General features: G+C 42.1%; 1 protein-coding gene across 1 annotated transcript in view; it reads right to left on the bottom strand.

Moving 5' to 3' along the window:
• The window catches only part of LOC105451021 (cyclic nucleotide-gated cation channel alpha-3), a 122308-nt gene that overhangs the window by 3039 nt on the left and 97638 nt on the right, over positions 1 to 21631 (bottom strand). The window contains exons 8-12 of the mRNA XM_011691208.1: positions 19917 to 20057; positions 15234 to 15386; positions 12849 to 12998; positions 7088 to 7255; positions 212 to 541 (exon numbers count right to left, since the gene is read on the bottom strand). Coding sequence (XP_011689510.1) covers positions 212 to 541; positions 7088 to 7255; positions 12849 to 12998; positions 15234 to 15386; positions 19917 to 20057 — 942 coding nt within the window. The remainder of the gene's footprint in view (positions 1 to 211; positions 542 to 7087; positions 7256 to 12848; positions 12999 to 15233; positions 15387 to 19916; positions 20058 to 21631) is intronic.

Here is a 21631-nt window from a genome sequence, read left to right as displayed (position 1 = left end):
ACATAATAATAAAACGAATAAGGATCCATATCTACCCTATTGTCCTTTCTCAAACGTGTTTGGAATTTTACAATTTTTTGAAGAGAAACAGCAGAACTCTATTAACTTTGACGAAATACCAAGAAAAGACGCAGTCGCGTCTTTTCCTCCTAACGTCGCGTCGAGGGTGAAAGACGGGGCGGGGGGCGGGGCGGGGGGCAAGAAAGCTTACCGGAATGGGTGGACTGCCTGCCGGTGGAGGCTTGGGTCGCGGCTGACGGCAGCGCCCTGGCCGTCTGGTCCTCGCTGCTGGGGCCGCTGCTGGCCCCGCTCATCGGGCTCTCCGTGCCCCTGATGGGCACGTTGTTCGTGTCGGCCGGCGCCCCCGCGACCGGCATCGCGCGGGCCGTCACCGGGCTCGGGCTCGGCGTGAACAGCGAGGCGGCGGTCGAGTACGCGTGGGTGGACTTGAGGTCGACCGGCGATATCCACATGTCCTCCAGCGACACGCGGCCCCGCGACTCCACCAGGCCGGGCGTGCTCTGGCACCTGCCCATGGCGACTGGAAAATTCACACATGTCGCTTCAGCAACAGCGATATACGATTCCATATTTGTGCGGGACATTGGCTTTCTCGGTGCAACAATATTAAATTATTTATCTGCATTGAAACAATTTATATCATTCGCTACCTTTTGATATTTAATTCTGTACGCTTTGTACTACTGCAGGCTCAAATTTATTAATTAATAATTTAATATCTCTACGTAACATTCCTGTTAAATACGGATCTCTGTAGGTATAAAAACAGATTTAAATTAATCGCGAAGGATTGTACGATCCTCTCTATTTGTTACAAAAATGATGATAAAACTGAATGACTGTGTGTTATTAAAAGAATCGTGTCAGCATATATGTATAATGAATAATTTCGCAAATATTCGCATTAAATTAATTAACGTAAAATAGTATTTATGTTTCTGCGTATCGCGTTCACAGAGCCCCGGGTTTCATCTTCAGTAAAAATCTGTTCTCGCGCAGGGCTTTATTTTAAAAACCGCGCGACGATCCGATGGTTCGCGGTAAAAAAAGAGAATCACGGTATTACCGTCGCTTTTTCCATCTTCCATCCTCCGGGAAGCGAAACCGCCGTCGCGCAGGAAAAGCTCAACCGTAATCGTCAGAATTTACGGGGAAATATACGGGGAAATAACGAGAGAGAAAGAGAGAGAGAGAGAGAGAGAGAGAGAGACGAGCGCTGGCCATTTATTTAGGACATTATTTATTCGCGATGCGAGTTATCCATGCATCGCGTGTTTACGCACGTCATGCCCGATACGATCCGTACGTGCTCTCTCGAATTTCCGCTTTTGGGAAATGCCGTTGACATTTAACCGACGCCGACAGTGTTCAGTGACATCAATAGGTACGCTGTTTCACTTTGATGCGTATATCCTTCGATCGTCGAACACAGAATACACGATCTTTGGGCTCATTACGGGTTTCCTTGCCTCGCGACAATGTCACTGCCACTGCACGAGAACGTATTAATCGCTAAACATTCGCGCATGGTGGCGAAGGTCCGAATTAGACGGTTCATAACTCGTGTTAGAATTCAGGCTAGAATTCTATAATCTTTCGCATCGCGAAACTCTCTTACATGCTGTAAATTTTATAATTTTATACTTTCTATGAAGAGCATTTGAAAAATTCGAAATAATAATGAACTCGTTGACAGAAATAATATTGAAAGAAAACCGACTCTGAAATTGATTTCCTTTCGTTATTTCAAAAAATGCTACACGCGGAAAGAACAATTTTGCCGGAAGGTAAAAAAATTGAAAATAATTTTGTTGCAAACTCAAAAATGATAAGCATTGCTATAAAACGTTTTGATATTATAGCAATCAGTTTGAGTTTCCAACAAAATTATTTTGATGGTCCAACAAGAATTACTTTCAGATCTGCAGTATCAAAATTTTCAAACCTTCCAACAAATCGTTCTTTCAATACAAAATATATGTTAAAAAATACACGCTTGTACTAAAATTCGCAGCATGCAAAACAATATGTATAAAGTATATTCTATCCTGAAATAAGCTACTGAATGATGCATTATTTAAAGAGAGCTTTAACGATATATTTCGCATTTATGTAAAATTGATAACAGATATCCGCGGATCGCAGGATGCGGGCTGTAAAACGGGAAAAATTATGCGAAGCAACGCGAATTAGAAATGTGTATCGTAAACATTTCTAGTTCAAAAGGGGGTTTTTTAATAATACGACTGATCGTCGTGTACAACGTGTGGGCACGGGTCAGTTAAATTAAAGATCCCTCGTAATTAAAGTGACCTTTAAATATCACGGACATCATGGGAGGTAAATCGCGGATCAAGACGCTAATAGCGGACGCGGCGAGCCCGAAAAAAATTGTTATTTTCGTGACGCACGAGATGCGATTCTTTGAAGCTATTTCAATTAGGAGTCTAAGTATATAAGTTATTCGTTTACGCAGGCGTACTTTCTTTTTGCACACTTTTTTTCATTTTTTTTTCTTATTACTTAAAAATACTTAAATCCCCGCTGGTTTGCAATCCACGAGAAATCGCGCGCCTTAAATCTGTAAACGCGTTTAAGGCGGCGACACGTCTTCGTTCCGCTTTTATGTTAATTAGGGGACGTTGCACCGATAACGGCTGCGCGCGGCGGATCGATAATCCGGCGGCGGATATCTCCGCTCTTGGCTATCGCCTAATACACGCAGCGCGCGCTTTTCCTCCACAAGCCCGCAACCCGCCGCCGTAACTCACGTTACGCATTACACTTATTACAGCGACCTAATTTCCCTATACGTCATCCCTCCGTATACAGGCGATGTGAAAGTTATATATATATATATACACGTACATCGCCGGGCGCGCGCATGAGCGCGCGACGGGATGAGTGCCGAATGAAAGTCCGCGCCGTCCTGATGGTGATGAATGGGCACGAAAAGTTTATAAACGAAATAAATTTCAGCGGGCGCGTGGAGCGTATTATACCGGGGGAAAATATATACGGTGCGATGAACCGCGCGCGCGGCGATAGCGATCCCCGCGTTCACAAAGGAAGCGGCGCGATATCCGGCGTCAAGGTAGCGGCTCGAAATGAGATATATCTCGTCCTTTTCAACGCCCGTTTTTACAGCTCTTAAAACCCGGTGTATTAACATTACAGCTTTCGAACCTTTCATCATACTTATATTCGTGGAAGAGAAGAAGAAGAGCGGAAAAAGATAAACGAAGATCGCGAAAATAAAGTCTTTCTTACGACCAGCCGTCTCTCGTGTGGACGGAATAACGTCTGTTTTACGGAATCTCGGATTTTCTCTCCGGACTTTTATCAACTTTTCGATATATGTTTGTAATATTACTCGAATGTGTCGAACGCACGACGACCTTACCCGACGCTTTATTTTTGTCTCTTGTAAGTTAAAGGGACAGCCTGTAACTTCTCGTTGCGGATAAAATCAGATATATTCCTTCGTTCTTCTTAATTCGCCTTCCTGGAATTTATGGTTGAAAGGACAGTGGATTTCGCGACGTCGGTCTCTACGTATATATCCGGCACATACTTTGCCGGGAAACGGAAAGTAGACCGGAGAGTACTCAGCACGCGGACACGCACGCCGATCCACAGACCGAGCGAGTTGATACCGTCATATCGCGGTATTTCGACCGTCGTTTTCCGCACGTTTGCGGATCAACGAGACACCCGGAAAGAAAGAAAATTGCCGGGACTCCCACGGCCATTTATCTCCATCAACCTGGGCATCGACTTTCGCCCGCCGCCGAGTAGGTACGCGCGCGCCCCCGTTCATTCTTTCGCACTTTTACGTGAGCCGCCGTGGAATTGGGTCACGAAAACATTTCGCATGCGGATGAGTGAATCCCCGAGATAGAGACGTCCCCGGGGATAGAGACATCCCCGGGAGAGATAGGGCGGTGTTCGCCGTCGCGTATTTAGCGTTAAACGCGACGGCCGTCTAATTTCCATCTCACGTTTACCCCTCACCCCCCCGCGCACACGCGCTTCTCTCGCATTAGGCAAATGAGACATATGAGGGAAACACGTAAAACAGTGGCGGCGAATTTGCGGCATGTGTGCGGCATGGAATCGAGGCGACACGATTTTCCAACGTAAAAATTACTCGTTTTTACATTTTATAAGAGCAATACACATAAAATTTAAACATTTCTTAAAACGACAGCGTGAAAGCTATACAAATATATTTATATTATATTTACGCATTTTGTAATACTTATATTTAAAGAAAAACTTACAAATAAGAAAATTAATTGCAAAGAGAGTGTGTGTGTGTGTGTGTGTGTCTGTTATTAATAAACTCCCTTTAAACTCTCACATTACTTCCACAACTTCGCTCCATAAGTTCAAGCAAGACGTGCGCTTCGCTCATACAGAGCCAACGGTGGCCGCGTTTGGTGTTTAAACGCGCATTGAAAGTTCCGCGCGCCCCGTACCGGAATACATCTTTCAAAAGCTTGACCAAAGTTTCACGCGATCGAGAATCTTTCAAGACGTTAACGCGCGCGGGAGGGTATCGAGGATGATCACGTAGCGATGGCGGCGGCAGCTGAAAGAGCTCAGCGATGCGAAGCGCGCGATTTCGTTGCGCCTTCGTTCAAAAGATTTTCGTCAGCGCGGGCGCGCTTGGTAATAGGCGTAGCGGCGAGCTGCGGGGAGTTTAATTAATTAATCCGGAACTGTGCGACGCGCGCGCAAAGCAGCCACCCTTTGCTCACCCTGCGGTACAAGGTGGCGGAGTTTACTCGCCCTCCCCCTCTCCCCCTCACTCTTGTTACGAGCGAAACTTTCGAGAGCGGGCGGCGCACCGCCGCGGAGAACTGCCGCGGCGAACATAATACGGTCGCTTATCCCTCGCGCAGCTTCGCGGCGCGTTCGTAAAGAGAAAAATAAAATTGTTCTCTGTTGAACGGAGTTGTCGAGTTTTCGCCTGCGAATACTCGCGGCAAAGGTTTCGACTGTTTCCCCTTTGTGGAAAATTCAAACTCGGAAAGTGGTAGCCCGGTTCTACAGAGATCTTATCGAGTAACATCGGGCGCGAATGAAGTTTATTTAACTCGAGCAGTTTCGGTGCGCTTTTATCCTCGATTGCGGATTAAACGTCGCTCGCTTCGGAGTCTTCGCTTCGATAATTTTGAGCGACGTACGGACGATATGAACGGTTAAAAATTGTATGTAGCGGCGCGCGCGCCTTTTTCGACACATCGCGTGACGATATTTGTCAGTGTCAAGTGTCAAGTGTCGACTTTTTGAAAACTTTTCCGTTAGAGGCCAAAAAAAAACCGACTTTTCATGCGCGACAGCCCACTTGCATTAGACGCTCGTTACGTCTGCGGAAGAAACAAGAGCGGATTTACGCGGAGAGAGAAAGAGAGAGAGAGAGAGAGAGAGACAGAGAAGGCGGAGAGAGCACCGCAAGCGTTTTTTCAGCAAAAATTGAGGTCGGGTAAGAATGTTTTGAGCGACGGTTTTTCGGAAATAAAAGGCGAGCAATATACAAAATAGACTTTTTATGTTACACAGCCCTCGAGTCGACTAGTGTACGCAATATTTTTTTTCAGGCGCGAGCATGTATCCTACAATCGGTCGCACGATCCGAAAGACAGGAAGAGACAGAAATAAAGAAACTCTTCGAGGGATTCATTAAACTTCAACGCTATTTTTTATTATAATATTAAAATTAGAATTGTGTTTGTACTTCGAAAGATGGAAGAATTAATATCGATTGATCAAATTAACAAAAAGTTAATTCCAAATCTTTGCGACGAAAACTTTAGCGGTAGTTAATCAAATAATAAAAAAAAAACTTATCAAAGCTTTTGTTCAATCGTACTCCTAAATCTTCATCGTAAAGGGTGGAAATATTTTTCGAAGTCAATTCTCTCGCGCGTTGAAAAACTCGGAATAAAACTTGGTCATTAATTATTTTCAATAAAAAAACGTTCGGAAAACAGCTAAGTTTCGTTTGCAGTTTCGCAGGAGCGGTAACGAGCTCCGAAATAACCACTGCCGGCGTCGAATCTGCGGCTCGTCTTCTCGTCTGGGACACGTCACTCGGGGATACGATACGAAGGTATCCGCTTCAAAGGCGCCTTCAACGACTATTATGCTCGAAACTCCAGTCTAGCGTTCCATAACGGTTAATTCGTTAATGCGCCGTAGCAGCGACGAGCCATATCTTGATGGAATCCCCCATTCTTGGTTCTCGGTTCGAAGTTCTCCGGATGGCATCCGCGCCCCCGAAGAACTTACCTTGCCGAGGGCGCGTAAACTTCCGCGCGAGTCTAGCTATTTTAACGATGGTAACGAGGAAAGTTTCAGGCATTCGGGGCGTTTCGGTTGTGCGCCAAGCTGCTGGCAAGACGCGACGCGACGCGTTCGCAGTCGTATTCGAACCTGTTTCCGCGCAACTCCCGGGGACGAGGGAGTGAATTGAAAAGGAGTTTTAAGCGTATTTCCGACGACGCGACACCAATTTCGTGGATGTTAGCGCAGCCTTCGCACGAACGATCTCTGAATCACTTGCGAAACACGCCTAAAAGGCAGACGCAAAGAGAAAACGAGACGAATTACAGGGGAAGAAACGCGAGAGCTTTCTTTCGAGTGTCGATACTTCACCGAGTGCTTATCGCAGCTTTCCCCGCCGGTCGTTAAAGTTTCGCCAAATAAAACGAGAGAACGTCGTTTGTAATCAGCCGATTCAAGATAACCGGGAAGTTTTATAAATCCGATTTTTTTTTGTTATCAGCTGTTAGTCGTAAAATCGAAGTTGTAAAGTCTGAGAGAGAAAATTCGGCCGAGGTACCACTTTAAAAAGTAGTCTTTTAAAACTTTCTCGAGGAGAATTTCGAAAGTTGTTGCCCGGATCGTACTGGCGGCGTTTCGAGAGGAGGATGACCCCCATCGATTTGCCCTATCTGTCCACGGCGCTGTTAAAGAAATATGATAGCTGTTTGTATGCACTTGATGCGCGCGGAGCGCGGAGAGATGGGAGAGGGACGACAGAGGGGCCTCGACTCACCTTTCTCCAGAGGAGCTCTCTTGTACTTCTCCAGCCTCTTGACTGCGATGGCTTCAAGGCGCACCCTGGCAGCCGGATACTCCTTGAGCACGTCCCACATGTCCTTCTTGCTGAGGACGAAGAGGTCCGAGTAGCCGACCGAGCGCACGCTGGCTGTTCGCCGGTTACCTGCGTCGATGTAGCCATTTATTGGTTATCGGGATGCATCAAGCTTTCTTATGTAACCGCACCCGTGTGTGATCGATCTGTCGATCGTTCTACCCACGGCGGACCCGTTCGCAATCCGGATGCACGTGGTTCCGATTGCACACGCTCGATATACGTCCGCGTGTATCGCGCGCGCGAGCTATCTCTTCAAGATCCTTTTACGCCCCTTTTTTATATATTCGTACAAAAAGCGCAGTAATTTTGATTAATCGAGTCCGTTACGGTTCAGCGTTCTATGTTAATTGATTGCTCGCGGCTCGACTTTTTCCCCTGACTTTTTTTTTCCCAGAGAGGCGTTTAATCGTCCGGCATTTGTTGGCTGATAAATTGATGGATAATAGTGGGTACGAATTAATTGCGTTCCACCGCTCGCGCGTATATTTAAACCGCTTCCGAGCGTATTTTTTTTTTCACGCAGCCATTCGCGGAATGCGATGTATGTTAGTTAAGCTACCGGGGGAGAGAAAGAAAACTCGCCGCAGACTAGGCTAATAAAGTAGTTTGCCCAGAATGTGATGATGACGGCGGCCCGAGCCATTGTTTACAACTTTAATTGGTGTCAACGATATTTTATATGCCGGCGTAAAAGGGCGCGCAATTAACAAGGTAACGAAGAGCGTAATTGCTTCAGACTACAGACGTGCGCGCACGTCTAAAACGTAGCAATAACAGAAGCTGCCGTGCAAACTTTATAAATTTCCGGGGAACGGGAGGGGAGGGGGGGGAAAGATTTAACCGTTTAGATAAACATTACGTTCGAAAGTTCCGCTTCATTAGTATGCTACGAAATGCACCTGGAGCTGTAATACAAATTGTAATAATTAAGCTTAAGATACGGGAGATTCTTCCGACGCTCAATTGAAAATTATGCGACCGCTTTAGCTTTCAGCCGCGATAATCGTGGCACGCGGCATGCGTCTCTCTATCACGGTGAGAATTGTAAATAGCTCGCGCGCGCGCGTAACTCGCGTCATGTATTATTCGAAGAATTTTCACGTTTTGAGCGCAACTCGAAGCCGCTCCTCCGCCTCCGCGCCGCCACTCATTCGCTTTCGATCGAACGCCGCAACGCACACACACATACACGCACACACACACGCGCGCGCGCAAACACACACACATACACACGCGGAGTAATCGTTAACCGTAGCATCGAAGAAATTTAGCGAATGGAAATTTTGCCTCCTCATATTCCCCGAGAGTATCTGAATTACTTATTTCAGACGGCTTTTTCCCCGAATAGATTCCGACATGTTATGAAAGATACCAGTCGCCTAAGAACATTCTATCTTCCCAGAATTCGCGAGATGTTTCGGGAAGATAAAATTTCGTCGCGCTCCAACGTCGCGTGTTTGTTGTATTACAACTTTACGTAGCGAGTATTTTAACGAGACGGCGACACTAACTACTTCTTTGCGATTGTTATTCAAACGCGGCACGATTAAGTGATAATTTTATTTCGGTGACGATCTTGCGATTAATTGATAATATTTCGGCGAAAGATTCTGTGAATAATTGATAATATTTCGGCGGAGAATTCTGCGACTAATTGATAATATTTTCACGATAATGCGCTTCGGCGGAGGATTCTGCGATTCACCGATAATGTTTTCACGATAACGCATATAGGCAGATGACGTGCGTGTTTTATCTCATTTTCTGTGTGCATCCTAATTTTAATAAATGTATACCAAAGATGTATATTCGCTGCAGTCTCTTTGCAACGCTTTTCTCTCATCGCTGTTTTGTGTCAAGATTTTACTTGTCACAGATAACGTTTTAATATATATTTGCAATGGACCATATATCAATACTTGATAGTGGATGTATACTTTTGAAGAAAGGTAGTCTATTTTGCTTTTTCCTCTTAATAATTAATTTTTTTTGCATATAATACGAATAGCGAAAACGAGATAACAAAATCGACTATCTTCCTTCATAAATAATCAAGGTAATCAAAGTTATACTTGATGTTTGAAAAAAGTTAGCTAAGATAAAGGACACTAGAAACTACTATAATTAATTTGTACGTGTGTGTGTGTGTGTGTGTGTGTAATATATATAATTATTGATAATAATTGGTAATAATAATTTGGCGGATCCGAATGCAGGTCAATACAACCGTAATGAAATCAGCACGCATTACAGCAGTAAAAATTACAGTAATCAATAAGAGGCCTACATTAGGGAGTGATGGCGACAAATTGTGAGAAAGATAGGTGAATGGTGCAATGAATAGTAATATCGCGTGAGAATGGAGATGCTCGTAGGAAGCATTTGTAAATGACGCAATGATCGCGCGCAATGATCATTCTCGCGAGACAATTGAATCATCTGAAAGCGTTAAAAATGATTTATACAAACGGATAAAGTCGGTCCTTTACAAATGCCATCCCCCGAATTGTAATAGAGAACAATTAATAAGTATGCAATATGGTATAAGAAAAAGAAATGTAACAGTCCCAGCGTGACGTTGCTGCAGCGCCGATTGTGAGAGTCAAAGATATATGATGCTGAAAGAGGCGCGACTAAGAGAACGGATCCGAAAGATCACGATCCAGTTCTAAGCCATCGCTTCTAATAGAGCTACGGAAGCGAGATAGAAATGGCGGAGCACGACTGGCTAAAAATATGATTCGTCAAAACCTTATCGACCGGTACGCCTTGCGAGGGGCTGAGTTGCCGTCTGCTATTTCGTATCTGCGATTGATAACACTTACGCGTGTCTTCGAATTAAAAAGAAAAAGAAATAAATAATTTTGATATAACGTTATCGAATGATTCGATCTATATCTCTTATCTCTTTAGCCTTGGTATTCTTCACTCGGAAACGCGGATTATTTTGGGATTTCGCCCAAAAATTCGCGGTGATCCGCACAGCGACGCGAGGCATCGTAAAAAAAAAAGAAGAAAAACGAAGCTCTCGAATCTGACGTTTTACGACGTGCGTTATAATTCGGTCGGTCGTTCCGGTCGATCGTAAATTAAAAAAAAAAATAAAAATAAAACGGAGTACAGTAGCCGTGAGAAGAGACTGAAAAGAGAAGGGTGGAGACTAAAGGGCAATACGTGTCACGGGCCTTACTCGAGATGCGTCGACGGTCTCGCAACGACGGGCTCCGCCGGCACTGCTCCGTGCTTGCGGAATTCAATTAACCATTTACTGTTTACCAGATAAGCAGAGTATTATAAAATTTCTGACCAAATGCAAACACGATACGAAATTCAAATGCGATTGATACGTTCGCACGAACTGCGAAAATGCCCGCGGAATCCCACCGGCACCGATACCGGGGCATCCCGTGTTATCTACGAGTAACAGCGGTACGGAAAGCTTTTTACACTCTCTCACGAGACAATATTGCCCGGTTTTTCTGTAGCTACAATACGTAGCGGAGTTATAGAGCTTGTGTTTGCTAAAAAGATAATCCGGCGTGGCCGCCGGCATAAATAAGAGGAAAATTCTTTACCAACTATTTCATTAAAAAAAAAAATACATACAATACATACATAGTATCCTAGGAGATTAAATTCTTTTAACAGCGCGCGTGGATTGAGAGACTATGAAAATACGAGGGGAAAATTCAATTTGAAGCGGATTAAGATCATTCAGATGATCAGCCAAAAACGCGGGCTCTTATTAGCAATCCTGAAGTTTCTTCGCGACAAATGCGAGTGCAATGTTCGTTCCGGGGGAAAAAAAAGACTTCGCCGAAAGAAGTTCGATGGGAGAATAAAGTTCGTGCCGTCTCCGAGGAGACTTTTTATACGCGCTGACGGCCGTTGGGCGATTATTTTTTCGTCTCGGGCGAGAGTGATTCACAGCGAGAGAGAGGGGGGGGGGAGCCGGTCCACGCGAAAACAAGAATGAGAGCCGCCATCGATCCCGCGTGAACGGCCTCTATCCTGACAGGATTGTCGATGCGGAGAAATTGGAGCGATACTTTTGCATTGCCGATTTTTTGCTCTTTTTTTTTCGTCCTCGAGCGGAGAGGGCGAAATCCCGGAAGACGCGTACGACTCACGAGTGATTTCGCGGCGCTTTGGCAGCCCGTTTTCGTATCACGTATCCATCAAATTGTGCAAAAAAAAAAATGAAAAGAGAAAAATATATCCCCCCCCCCGCTAATTCTTTTGCCAACGCGCGCGCGAGACGAATGCGGAATGACTACTCGGCCGTAGTTGAATGCTGTTCGGTCATTTGACATGATTTAGTACCACGCGTATCACGAAATTAATCTACCGAGACTCGTTTGTCTCGATTATTTATCGAATACTCGTTTATATATTATATATTATATATTCTTTTAAAAAAGATGTATTTTTTCCATTTTCTCTATTCTCTTAAGTTTTTTAATTTGTGATTTCATTTCCATTTAACGTAATACAAAATGAAAAGTTATAAAATATGAAAACGATGCGTTTCACATCGAATAGCACATGAAATTTCGAACTCAAATAGTCAAATCTCGCAGTAAATTTGCGATGATTACACGTGCCATAAATTCTGCGATAAATCTAACGATAATAGGAAAATATCCTATACAGCCGGCGAAATTGTCCACGGTAGGGTAGATAATGCAACGTCAATCACAGTTAAATTAGATAAAGCTCGTCTTTCGGTGTGTTTGGGAGAATATAATATCATCACGGCCGTGATATACCGGAGAGGGTGAAACTAGTTTAATTCCCAGCTCATTTATTTAATATTTGCGTAAATCTAAATTTGCGTTTAATTTTGTTTAAAACGTAATTTGAAAATTATGCTTAATTTTGAAAACATCCCGGAAATAAGCTTTTAATAATGTAATATTTATCCGCATTATATATTTTCTCTTGCACATGCCGACTGGAATAGTTGTGAGAAATTTGAGACAATCATATTGTCGAGATTTCTGTTTGTAACAAGAAATGTATCACTCTTTTAATTAAATAAATAATAATGAGGCGCACGCAAATGTCGTTATATAATTTAGTGAGGAAATAATAACGAGGCATCGTGTGCATCGATGTATAATTTAATTTGAAAATACGTATTTCCTCTATTATAAAAAAAACTTCTACTCTAATTGTAATCAGAAAAGTATGTAATTCTTTATTAAATACAAATTTCAATATTTTTCAAATTTACCCAGGCTTTTTCTTAGATACGGTCTGTCAGAGCTTTTTCTCCTCGGTGCAAAGACCAAAGGATTAATATTCATCGAAGAGCTAGGTGATTAATTAATATTTCTATTCCTCGAAATTGGTTTCTCTTTCATGGATTAGTATATATACATTTATATATATATTTAAATTCTGTTCACACCGCGCGGACGTCGTTGCGATGAACGTCGATCGCGATTAAAAAAGGTGAAGATCGACAAATGGGACAAGTCTGCGAGAAAAAGAGAGATAGTGAAAAATTGCTAGAGAGATCGTTTCTTTAGATCGGCTCATACCGGCTCGACGGCTTGCCCTCTCACAGAGTGGTAAGAACGTGAAACGTGAAAACGTGATCGTGAAAAACGAAGGGGGACAGCTCACGGGCCCCTGGTCCGTTTGGAATATTTACCGCACTCTTTACCTGCGGTCCCCATATTGAGAATGCTGATCTCCCCGAAGTAGGAACCCGCTTTAAGGGTGGCGAGCACCGTCTTCCCGTTGTCGGCCACCACCTGCAGTCGGCCCCTATTCACTATGTACATCTCCTTTCCCACCTCACCTGCAATCGCAATCACACAAGGAAAAATGAACACTCAAGCTAATTGTTCGGTTAGCCGCTACCGCTGCTCTTTTTTGACTCTTAACTTAATCAAGGCGGTGTCTCGCGCGGCGGCTCTTCGCAATCCCCGATAATAAAGCCGCGCGGGTATAAAGGAACCAGTGGTACAAGCCATATTTCCGTAACTCCGAGGAATAAAAAGTTTTGTGAATGTACTTAACATAAATTTCAGCTCTTTTTACGTAGTATCTTTTTATGAGTCTATCAAAATAATAAGCCGTCGGCGCCATTGGTCGAAGTACAGCGGTTGGTATATCTCTCAGGGTATACGACAAAAGAGCAGGTACCTTAACTCTTACTACGTAATAACGTACTCGTTCCGCCAATCCGATTTTCGTCATCATTAACCACGACGTATTTCCTCTAGGATATAGGAATAAGGAAAGATATAGGATATAGGAATAATAACGGAGAGAAGAGAATCATATCAAGTGTAGGAACGAAAGCTGGCAAATTTTGTAACAAACGCGCGCAGTACGACTTGAGTTGTCCTCTTATCTCTTTCTAAAAGGTGACACGCGGGAAAAAAAAGACATTACAATTAATTGTCGTTGGAAGGAATTATCGGCCTTAATAAAAGATAGTATACATAGGAGCGCAACAGGATATGCCGAGGAACGGCCGTCATTTGTCTGGCAAGTAGTAACGCTCAGCCATAATTCCGACCGTAATCGCGCGACGCGATGCAGCGACGGAAATGCGCGTGGAGAGCGGCCGCCCATCAAGGAGGGGAAGGTATCGCTCCCCCCCCCCGCATTCCTACGCTCACATGGCGGTCATTCCGCCGGTAGTGAAAAGAAACCCCGTCGAGAGGATAAAGTGGATGGAAGGCAAACGATCCGCGCGCGGGGGAGAACGATCGCGCCTCTCCGTTCGCTCCTTCGTACGGCTTTGGCGAGCGCCTGAAATTACTCCCCCGACCGCTCGACGGATCGAGAACAAATACTAAACATCGCCGATAAAAATGGCCGGGCAGCAGCGTGAATTTTTATTTGTGCATGCGCGATCTACGTTGCGGGAAGCTTCTCTGTAATGCGCCGTAAATATTCCAAGATAGATAGCGAAGTCATATTTTTCAGCGAATTCCGTTCCAACCGAGGGAGGTTTTTCGATATCGAAAGAATGCTTCTCGAATATAATTGTCTTTTAAACACGGACGGAGACTTCCTTATGAAGGATATGGAGATTTCTACATCCAGAACTCCCGTGGATATGAAATTCACACTCAGAATTCGGGGTATTAAAAAAATATTTGTAAAGAGAAAATATATGAAAAGAAATTAAATATAGAAGAATATATGTAGAAAACATATTTCACACATACAACAAAAGAGATAAAATATTAGGTTATTAAAATCGCCGTTCCCCCTTAAAAAAGTTAAAAGTCTCCGTTCCTACTTTTAAACAATCGTAAATTTCGAACATTTCGCAGGACAAAATATGTAAATCAAAAGAAGAGATTACGTTCCATAACATTTGGATACTAAAATCAAATAAGAAATCATTTTGTGACATAAAAAGGAAAATAAATGACCTTTTTTTATTGAATTCTGCTGCGTCCATAAAAGAAATAGATTTTCGGAGACTGTGCGTTGTGAATGGCGCTGTCAGTCGTTAGAATTTACGAGCCGTTTCTCTATGCAACTGGACTACCAAAGTAGTTACGCAGAGAAGGGAAAGGGGGAGACAGAGAGAGTGGCTCATGCTTCCTTCCATCGCGTTGATAACGAGCGCGGCAGTCACTTTTTCGGTCGTAAAATAAAAATATTCGCCTACCAGCGACGGTCTCCGGGAGCGGTACGGAAAGGGAGAGATAGAGAGAGGGAGAGAGAGAGCGCAAGCAATCATTTTTCACACCCACGGTAACATCGTTTGGCGTGCTTCCATAAGCAGGACACGCCGAAATCCAGGGAGAAATCGCGGGAGAATGCCACAGTGTGTCTAGGGTTCGTGTCTCCTCCCCGAGGGATCGTAAATGACGATGGAAATGAGCAAAGTCGACTAGCAACCACGGGACAGTTGGTCACATTTTTTTAATCTAAATTCTAATTTATGACGTTTATTTTTCCTCGCCGAAGCGGCACATGCGGAGTGTGCATAAAACATACGCGCGCACTCGGCCTAATATTTTCGCGCCGAAAGTAGCCGCGCCGGGAGGAAAGCAGACGGATTTACCTTTGCGGCAGATGTAGTCGCCAGGTGAGAAAAGAACGGGCCGTAGTCGCAGCACCAGCTCGCACAGGAAGCCAGCCTCCGTGTTCTGGAAGATCTCGACCCTCCTCAGCGTGTCCAGGTGCACGTTTATCGCGATCTCTGCCTTCAGCTTATCTGCGAGAAAGGGGGAGAAACAGGAGGAAACGATTAGCGCGGAATGTAATAAAAAGCGGGCGAGAGCGCGGGGAAGAATCAGAATCTCCGAATTAATTCCTGGAGGGAGCAGTCCTGTGCTTGCGTCGCGCGGAACGCGCTGAAAATGCGTTTACGTTAGCACGAGGTCGAGGCGGGTCGTCGCCTAATGCGTAAAGAAAGTGCGCATCCATTTTTAATTAACTCGGAATTTCGTTTGGAATTTCAAAAATGTACACGATGCACCTTTTTCTCACTCTCGTTTTTCCCTCCGTTATTTTCGTATATACCCCGCTTGATATTTAAAATTTCTTTCGCGACGCGGCAGCGAAATTTTTGTGCGCACAACAATTTATGTACATCGCTGCAACGGCAACGGCGGAAGTCATCGCGCGCCGGTGGACTATTTCTATTGCGTCGCATTGCACACGGCAACATCATCCGAAACTTCAAAGTGTATAAAACCATTCCGAGAAGAAAAGGCAGTTTTATCAAAAGCGACGTCCCATTAGCCTGAAGACACTTTGTCATCCTTATCTGCAAAGAAGGTGAAAAATCCCTGTCGCAATTAGGTGGTGAACTAAAAATAGGCCAACTCTAAGGGGAGCTTTTATAAACAATCGATATACCGTGCACCACTCTCGACCATGATGTATATTTTTTATAATATCATCTCAAATGTAAAATTATTAATATTTCCGCAACAAATTCTCAATAATTGATTTAGAGCAGTTTTCATTCTACAAAGCGTCTGATTTCAATGCCCGTTGCGTTCTTTTCGGAATATGCACAAAGAGATATTTATTACCGCAAATTATAATTATTAATTATTTGCTGTTTATAAATCTAATTATTTTTTTTCTATTTTAAACGATAATAAATACGACTTCGTGACGGTCCTGTATTTCTGTGCAAACACATTCTTGGCGGATATATTAATATTATATGTGCAATAATTAATATTAATACTAATATTAATAAGCAAATATATTTCATTAAAGGCCTATTGTAAATATGGATTACTGATTAATAATTGTATCCGCGCAGACTAATAAAATAGGCTTCGTAAAATAAGATTTATTGACTAGGGTACTATTTCCCGCATGAATCCTTGATTAGCAGGTTAAAGCTTAATATATTGTTACTATTGTTGCTGAGATAATTATAGCCGAGCATGCACCAGAAATTAGTAGTTAACCCAGAAGCATGTCGACCGTATAAGTACGCAATACGCTACGACGTTACTATTGTTATTGCGGCAATGCAGCTGCGTAATTAGCACTAAGTTCCGCAAATTAACGCTAATTGTGATTATGCAAGCTGTTGCAAGTATCGGAAGATTGTGCGGTTTTTTTTGGCATTTTCGCTTTTCATGTAATTTCATCGCCGATCGATATGTCTCTTCTCGATTAACGCGTATTAATGCAGCCTAATTGCTTGTCTCTGTGTCGATATAATCCGACTATTATCCCTGCGCAAAAAATACCACTACCAATTGTTTTATTACGCGTGTGTACAGTACTGCAGATTATTTCATTATTCATTAAAAGAAGAAGAATCTTTTTAAGTATTCCGATAATTGAACGAAATAAATTTCGAAAATAGGATTAGAGTTATAGGATAAAATTTTATATTTGGCCCATTTTATGTCGAAAAGACTTCTTAAAAATGATAGTGATAGTGATATGTGTATGTAATTCAAAATTTAAAAAAATTTATTAAAAATATTAAACGTTTCAGTCTCTCGACGAAGTACATTTTAAAAATAAAATGATAAGATTTGACATTGTTTATCTATATATATTTAATGCCGGAAAGACCTCTTAAGAATTTAATTTAAAATTAAAAAGTATTAAATCGTAAAACGTGTTTTTTTTTATAAGAATTCAAATTCGCTAGGAAATATCAGTATAACGCGGAAACGTTCCAGTTGGTCTCGGATATTATTTCCGGGGCCTTTATCGCACGCGTTATAGCCGATTAAACGACGTATACGTATACGAAAACCTACGCGTCGTCGAAATGGCCTACAATTTTTCATTTCGCACTAATATTCAATTTCCAACTCCTTGTTACGTCGTGCATTACACTTGGAGACTTTACAACTCGCGCCTTATAGCGGGTTTATTGCATGAGAAATGCGCGCCATTCGAAGGAAAACGATTTTCAGGATGTTGTCCGGACGTTTCCCTCTTGCTCTCTTACTACTCTAGAGGAGATGCTCTCATTTGAAAAGCGCATTCCGCTTTTGCGGTGAAATAATAACGCTGCGCTTCTCCGGCCATTTATTCCCTCTTTAACATTCTGCGTTCGTAAACTACGTTACCCGTTAACTATGTCTTAATTCCGATTCTTCCCCCCATTAAATGAGGGGACGAGTGCGAGTTGAAAAACGGGTTATTACAATGGAGTATATAGGGTGGTGAGGAAGGAAGAAAGGAGTATAAAATAAATTTTTCTCAGTTTGAGAAACAAAGGAGCTCGCGGAAGAGTGGTTAATGTAAAAGCCAGCTGCTTTATTATGGAGATCCTTTCCTGCGGTTGTAAGCAGAACGATTATAAAGAAGTCCCTTAAGAAGAGCGCAAGGAGAAAACGATTGAAAATTTTACGTCACGACACGCGGAAAAAAAAGAAATTGATCGATACTTTCTCGAAGGCGAGATAAAACATTTTTCGAGAATATGCGAAAGCTTGCGAGAAGAAAAAAAAAGAAACTGACAATTTTCTTCTTAGTGGGAGCTTGACTTCGCGTTAAGCACTCTTGTATATCTCGTGCAATAAATTTCAGCGTAAGTCCTCCTATGTTACCCGGCGTAGCCCGTGGGTTGCCCCCCCCCTTCCCCGTTTCTTCCAGTTTATTTGCTTCTATATAAACACTACGTTTTACGTTGGATATAGTCTCTTTTATAGTGCGTCGCGAGCGATAGAATCATTATTACTCTGCTTTACTAGCAGTTTAGCGGCGGGGAATTCCCAGCAGAAATATCGTTTCATTCCAATAATCGGCTCGGCGTCGTCTTTAACGCAATTGATTCAGAACTACATTTTCTACATTTACGCAATTTTTTTGTAATCTTTACTCAAGCGATAAAAAAAGTTATCGGATTATTGAAGGAAAAATACTCGTGCGTATTAGTTAATATAATCATGGACGATTCCGTCGTAGAAAAAAAAACGATAACGTACAATGTGAGAAAAAAATATTAAATAAAAAAATATTTCTTGATTACAACTATACACGGCGGTTACGGGCTGTCAAACAAGTATTTATTAATTTAACAAAATATTTTTTAATTCACAAAAATATCATGTTGTTGATGTATGTTTAACTTAAAAACATATACAATATATATAATTATATAAAAAACATATATAATATATATAATTGAACTAAAGAAAAACTGTCAATAAAACGTATTTAGTTATATTAACTTTTCTTTTTTCAGTGCAATCAACACATTTGTCTGTCAAAAATAAGCATTTATTTTCGTGCCATCGTAAAAGTAATATACTCGATCACTGATACGCTATACAAGTCAATTTGTTTTCCTATTTATTATGCAAATCCCACTTACGCAAATTGTTTACTACATCACAAAGGGAGGGATTTAACGCGAGCACGGGGCGGAATAAATTATAATTTTTCAGATAAGTCGGGAACTTTCAGCGCCCACTTTTATCACGTCTCTTTACGAGAGACAACCCCCGGTGAAAATTCGCCCACGACCGTTTGCCCTCGTGCGGTATGCATTAAAAGGCGACGATGTCGGCAGCCGTACACGGACCCTGCTTACGCGTCGCTTTGCTCGCATTTTAGTTCTGCGTATCCTGCCAGGCGTGGTTATGAGATCAAATGTTTCCCCGTGAAATTATATACGCTAACACCGGGGCGAAAGAGGCGGCGATATCGTTTCATTTGCCCGTAAACACTCGCCCACGCAATAACTTGCGCATTCGTCCGTTATTTGACTAATAAATTGCAGTTAAAAATGGAAAGCTTTATTCAGAACTCGCGAATGGACGGAGTTACATTAATTACACGTGCGTTAAATTACGCGCTCGCGAAATAGCTCCGCCTAGCCGCTTACGTAGATTCAACGCGGACTTATATAAATATCATAAAGTTACGACCACGGCCGGAGTAGCGCCGGATTTTCATATAACTCGCGTTTATGAAAGTAAATTTGCGCCCGCATCTCTTCTATATTGCGCATTAATAACGATAACTATACGGGGGTGAAGAGAGAAGATAAATGATTCATATAAAAATAATTAATTACGTCTGCGTTAATTGCATTATTCAGCTTTCATAAATCACTTATGCTAAAAATAACGGTATAACGCAAGCGTGTTTTTTTTCTGTAACAAAAAGAAGCTTCAAGTTCGCGTGGATAATACTCGTCGTAGATATACCTTCTTGATTTTTAATCCGTGTTGTTTTTTTTCAACAACAAATTAAATGCCGTTCATTCGAGTTAATTTGACATTCATAAGTTTGGCGAGAAACTCACCTGGAAGACAACTCACTGCTTTCTCTTCGTCGGAGCACTTCTGCGTCAGCCACAAGTAGTCGAACCACTTGATAACTTTAACCTGCAAATGATTCGGCACTCTCCTCATCCGCATGTAAGTCTTGACGCCGTCCAGCTTCGCTGCAATCATCAATCTTCCGTTAATAAAAATGTACATTCTCAGACGAGAATGAAAATAATTTAAAAAATCTAGAAATGCCTCTGACGATTCTAATTGCTCTAACTGCCACTTCTTAATTTTGCTACGTCAACGCGCAACATATGTCACGCGATCGCTCACGCCAACGCGGCAAACGACATATTAATTCACCCAGCTAATTATGTATATATGATATCGTTTCCGGTAATGCATAACGTTTCCGAGTTCGACTAATTATCATTTAAGCATTGAAAATCTCGCGTGAAACCGTCCCACATTTGCTAATTCGAGAACGTGATAATACGTTATTATACAAATGAAATGTTCGATGATTATTAATCGTCGCGGTCAATATTGGCGATTAAAGTTGATAAAATTATATATCGCCCTCGGCCCTTCCCGCGCGAGTTCGCAGGCTGAATGATTTAACGAACAAACGCGTTATAAATGTAGGATTTGACAAAGCCAAAGAATTAAATTTTTTACGATTGGATTACGATTCCATGAGCGGTGTTTCATTATCAATTATTATCGAGATACACCTTTTTCCCAGGACCTTCGTCCCGTCTAAAAAAAAAACTCTTCGTTATTTTCACTTTATTCAATCAATTATGCTGATTGTTATTATAAATTAACGATATATATCGGATGTAGTTTAATGGTAAATTTTCTCCGATGCACTTATATTTCTCGCAAGCAACTTTTGATCGAAGGCAAAGACCGTATTGCCGCAGTTATCAGTTAATTGAAACGAATAAAGACAAAAGGAATTCTCTCTCTCTCTCTCTCTCTCGCTCCATTCTTTTCCATCTCTTTTATGAGGACAGCATCGATGGGATCTGTTAATATTGCGATATTGTGGCATATCCGTCGTGCAATCGCTGCACGGGTCGCAGATCAATAGTAATGCAGCGAAACGGAAAACTAAGATACGGCTACAATTTTACGGGGACCTATCTCGGTGCTACAATATATATTCATACGAGCGCGACATTCAATTGCTAAGGCAGAATTGAATAAAAATATCTGCTCGTCGAAGCTGAATGTATATTTTAATGTAATGGTGAAAGATATAATGTGTCCGAGGTATTAGAAGGGAATGTAGATTTCTCAGATTCCTCAGATTTCCCTTTAAAGAGATTTAAATCCTTAATTATCAAAAACGATATGCCAATTCGACGTATATACGGATGTCTCAAAAATTTATACACGGAAAAGAAAGATGTTTTGTCACAGCATTAGTTTAATTAAAAAATGATCTTGTTAATTTAATAATATTATTAATGAAACGGCCTGTTCTTTGAATAAAATGTTATTGGTTTCGTTAAAACTGAATTAGTATTTCAATTAGACTAATGCTGTTAACGCAACCTCATTTTTTCCGTGTACATTTATTTTACTTTAAAATTAATAGGGATATGATTCTTAGACAGTTTAACTGCTGTCTCTCGTGCATATTACACACATTCGTACACGGGCGACGAATGTACGTAAAATAAGAAATTTGCAAAATTGCGTAAGAAACGGCTGATACGTGCCCGCGGTGCCAAACTGT

Source organism: Wasmannia auropunctata, unplaced genomic scaffold (genome assembly GCF_000956235.1).
Source record: "Wasmannia auropunctata unplaced genomic scaffold, wasmannia.A_1.0 LD336053.1, whole genome shotgun sequence".
Lineage (NCBI taxonomy): Eukaryota > Metazoa > Arthropoda > Insecta > Hymenoptera > Formicidae > Wasmannia > Wasmannia auropunctata.
Note: the sequence above shows the minus strand (reverse complement) of the source record. Positions and strands in the feature narration are given on the sequence as shown.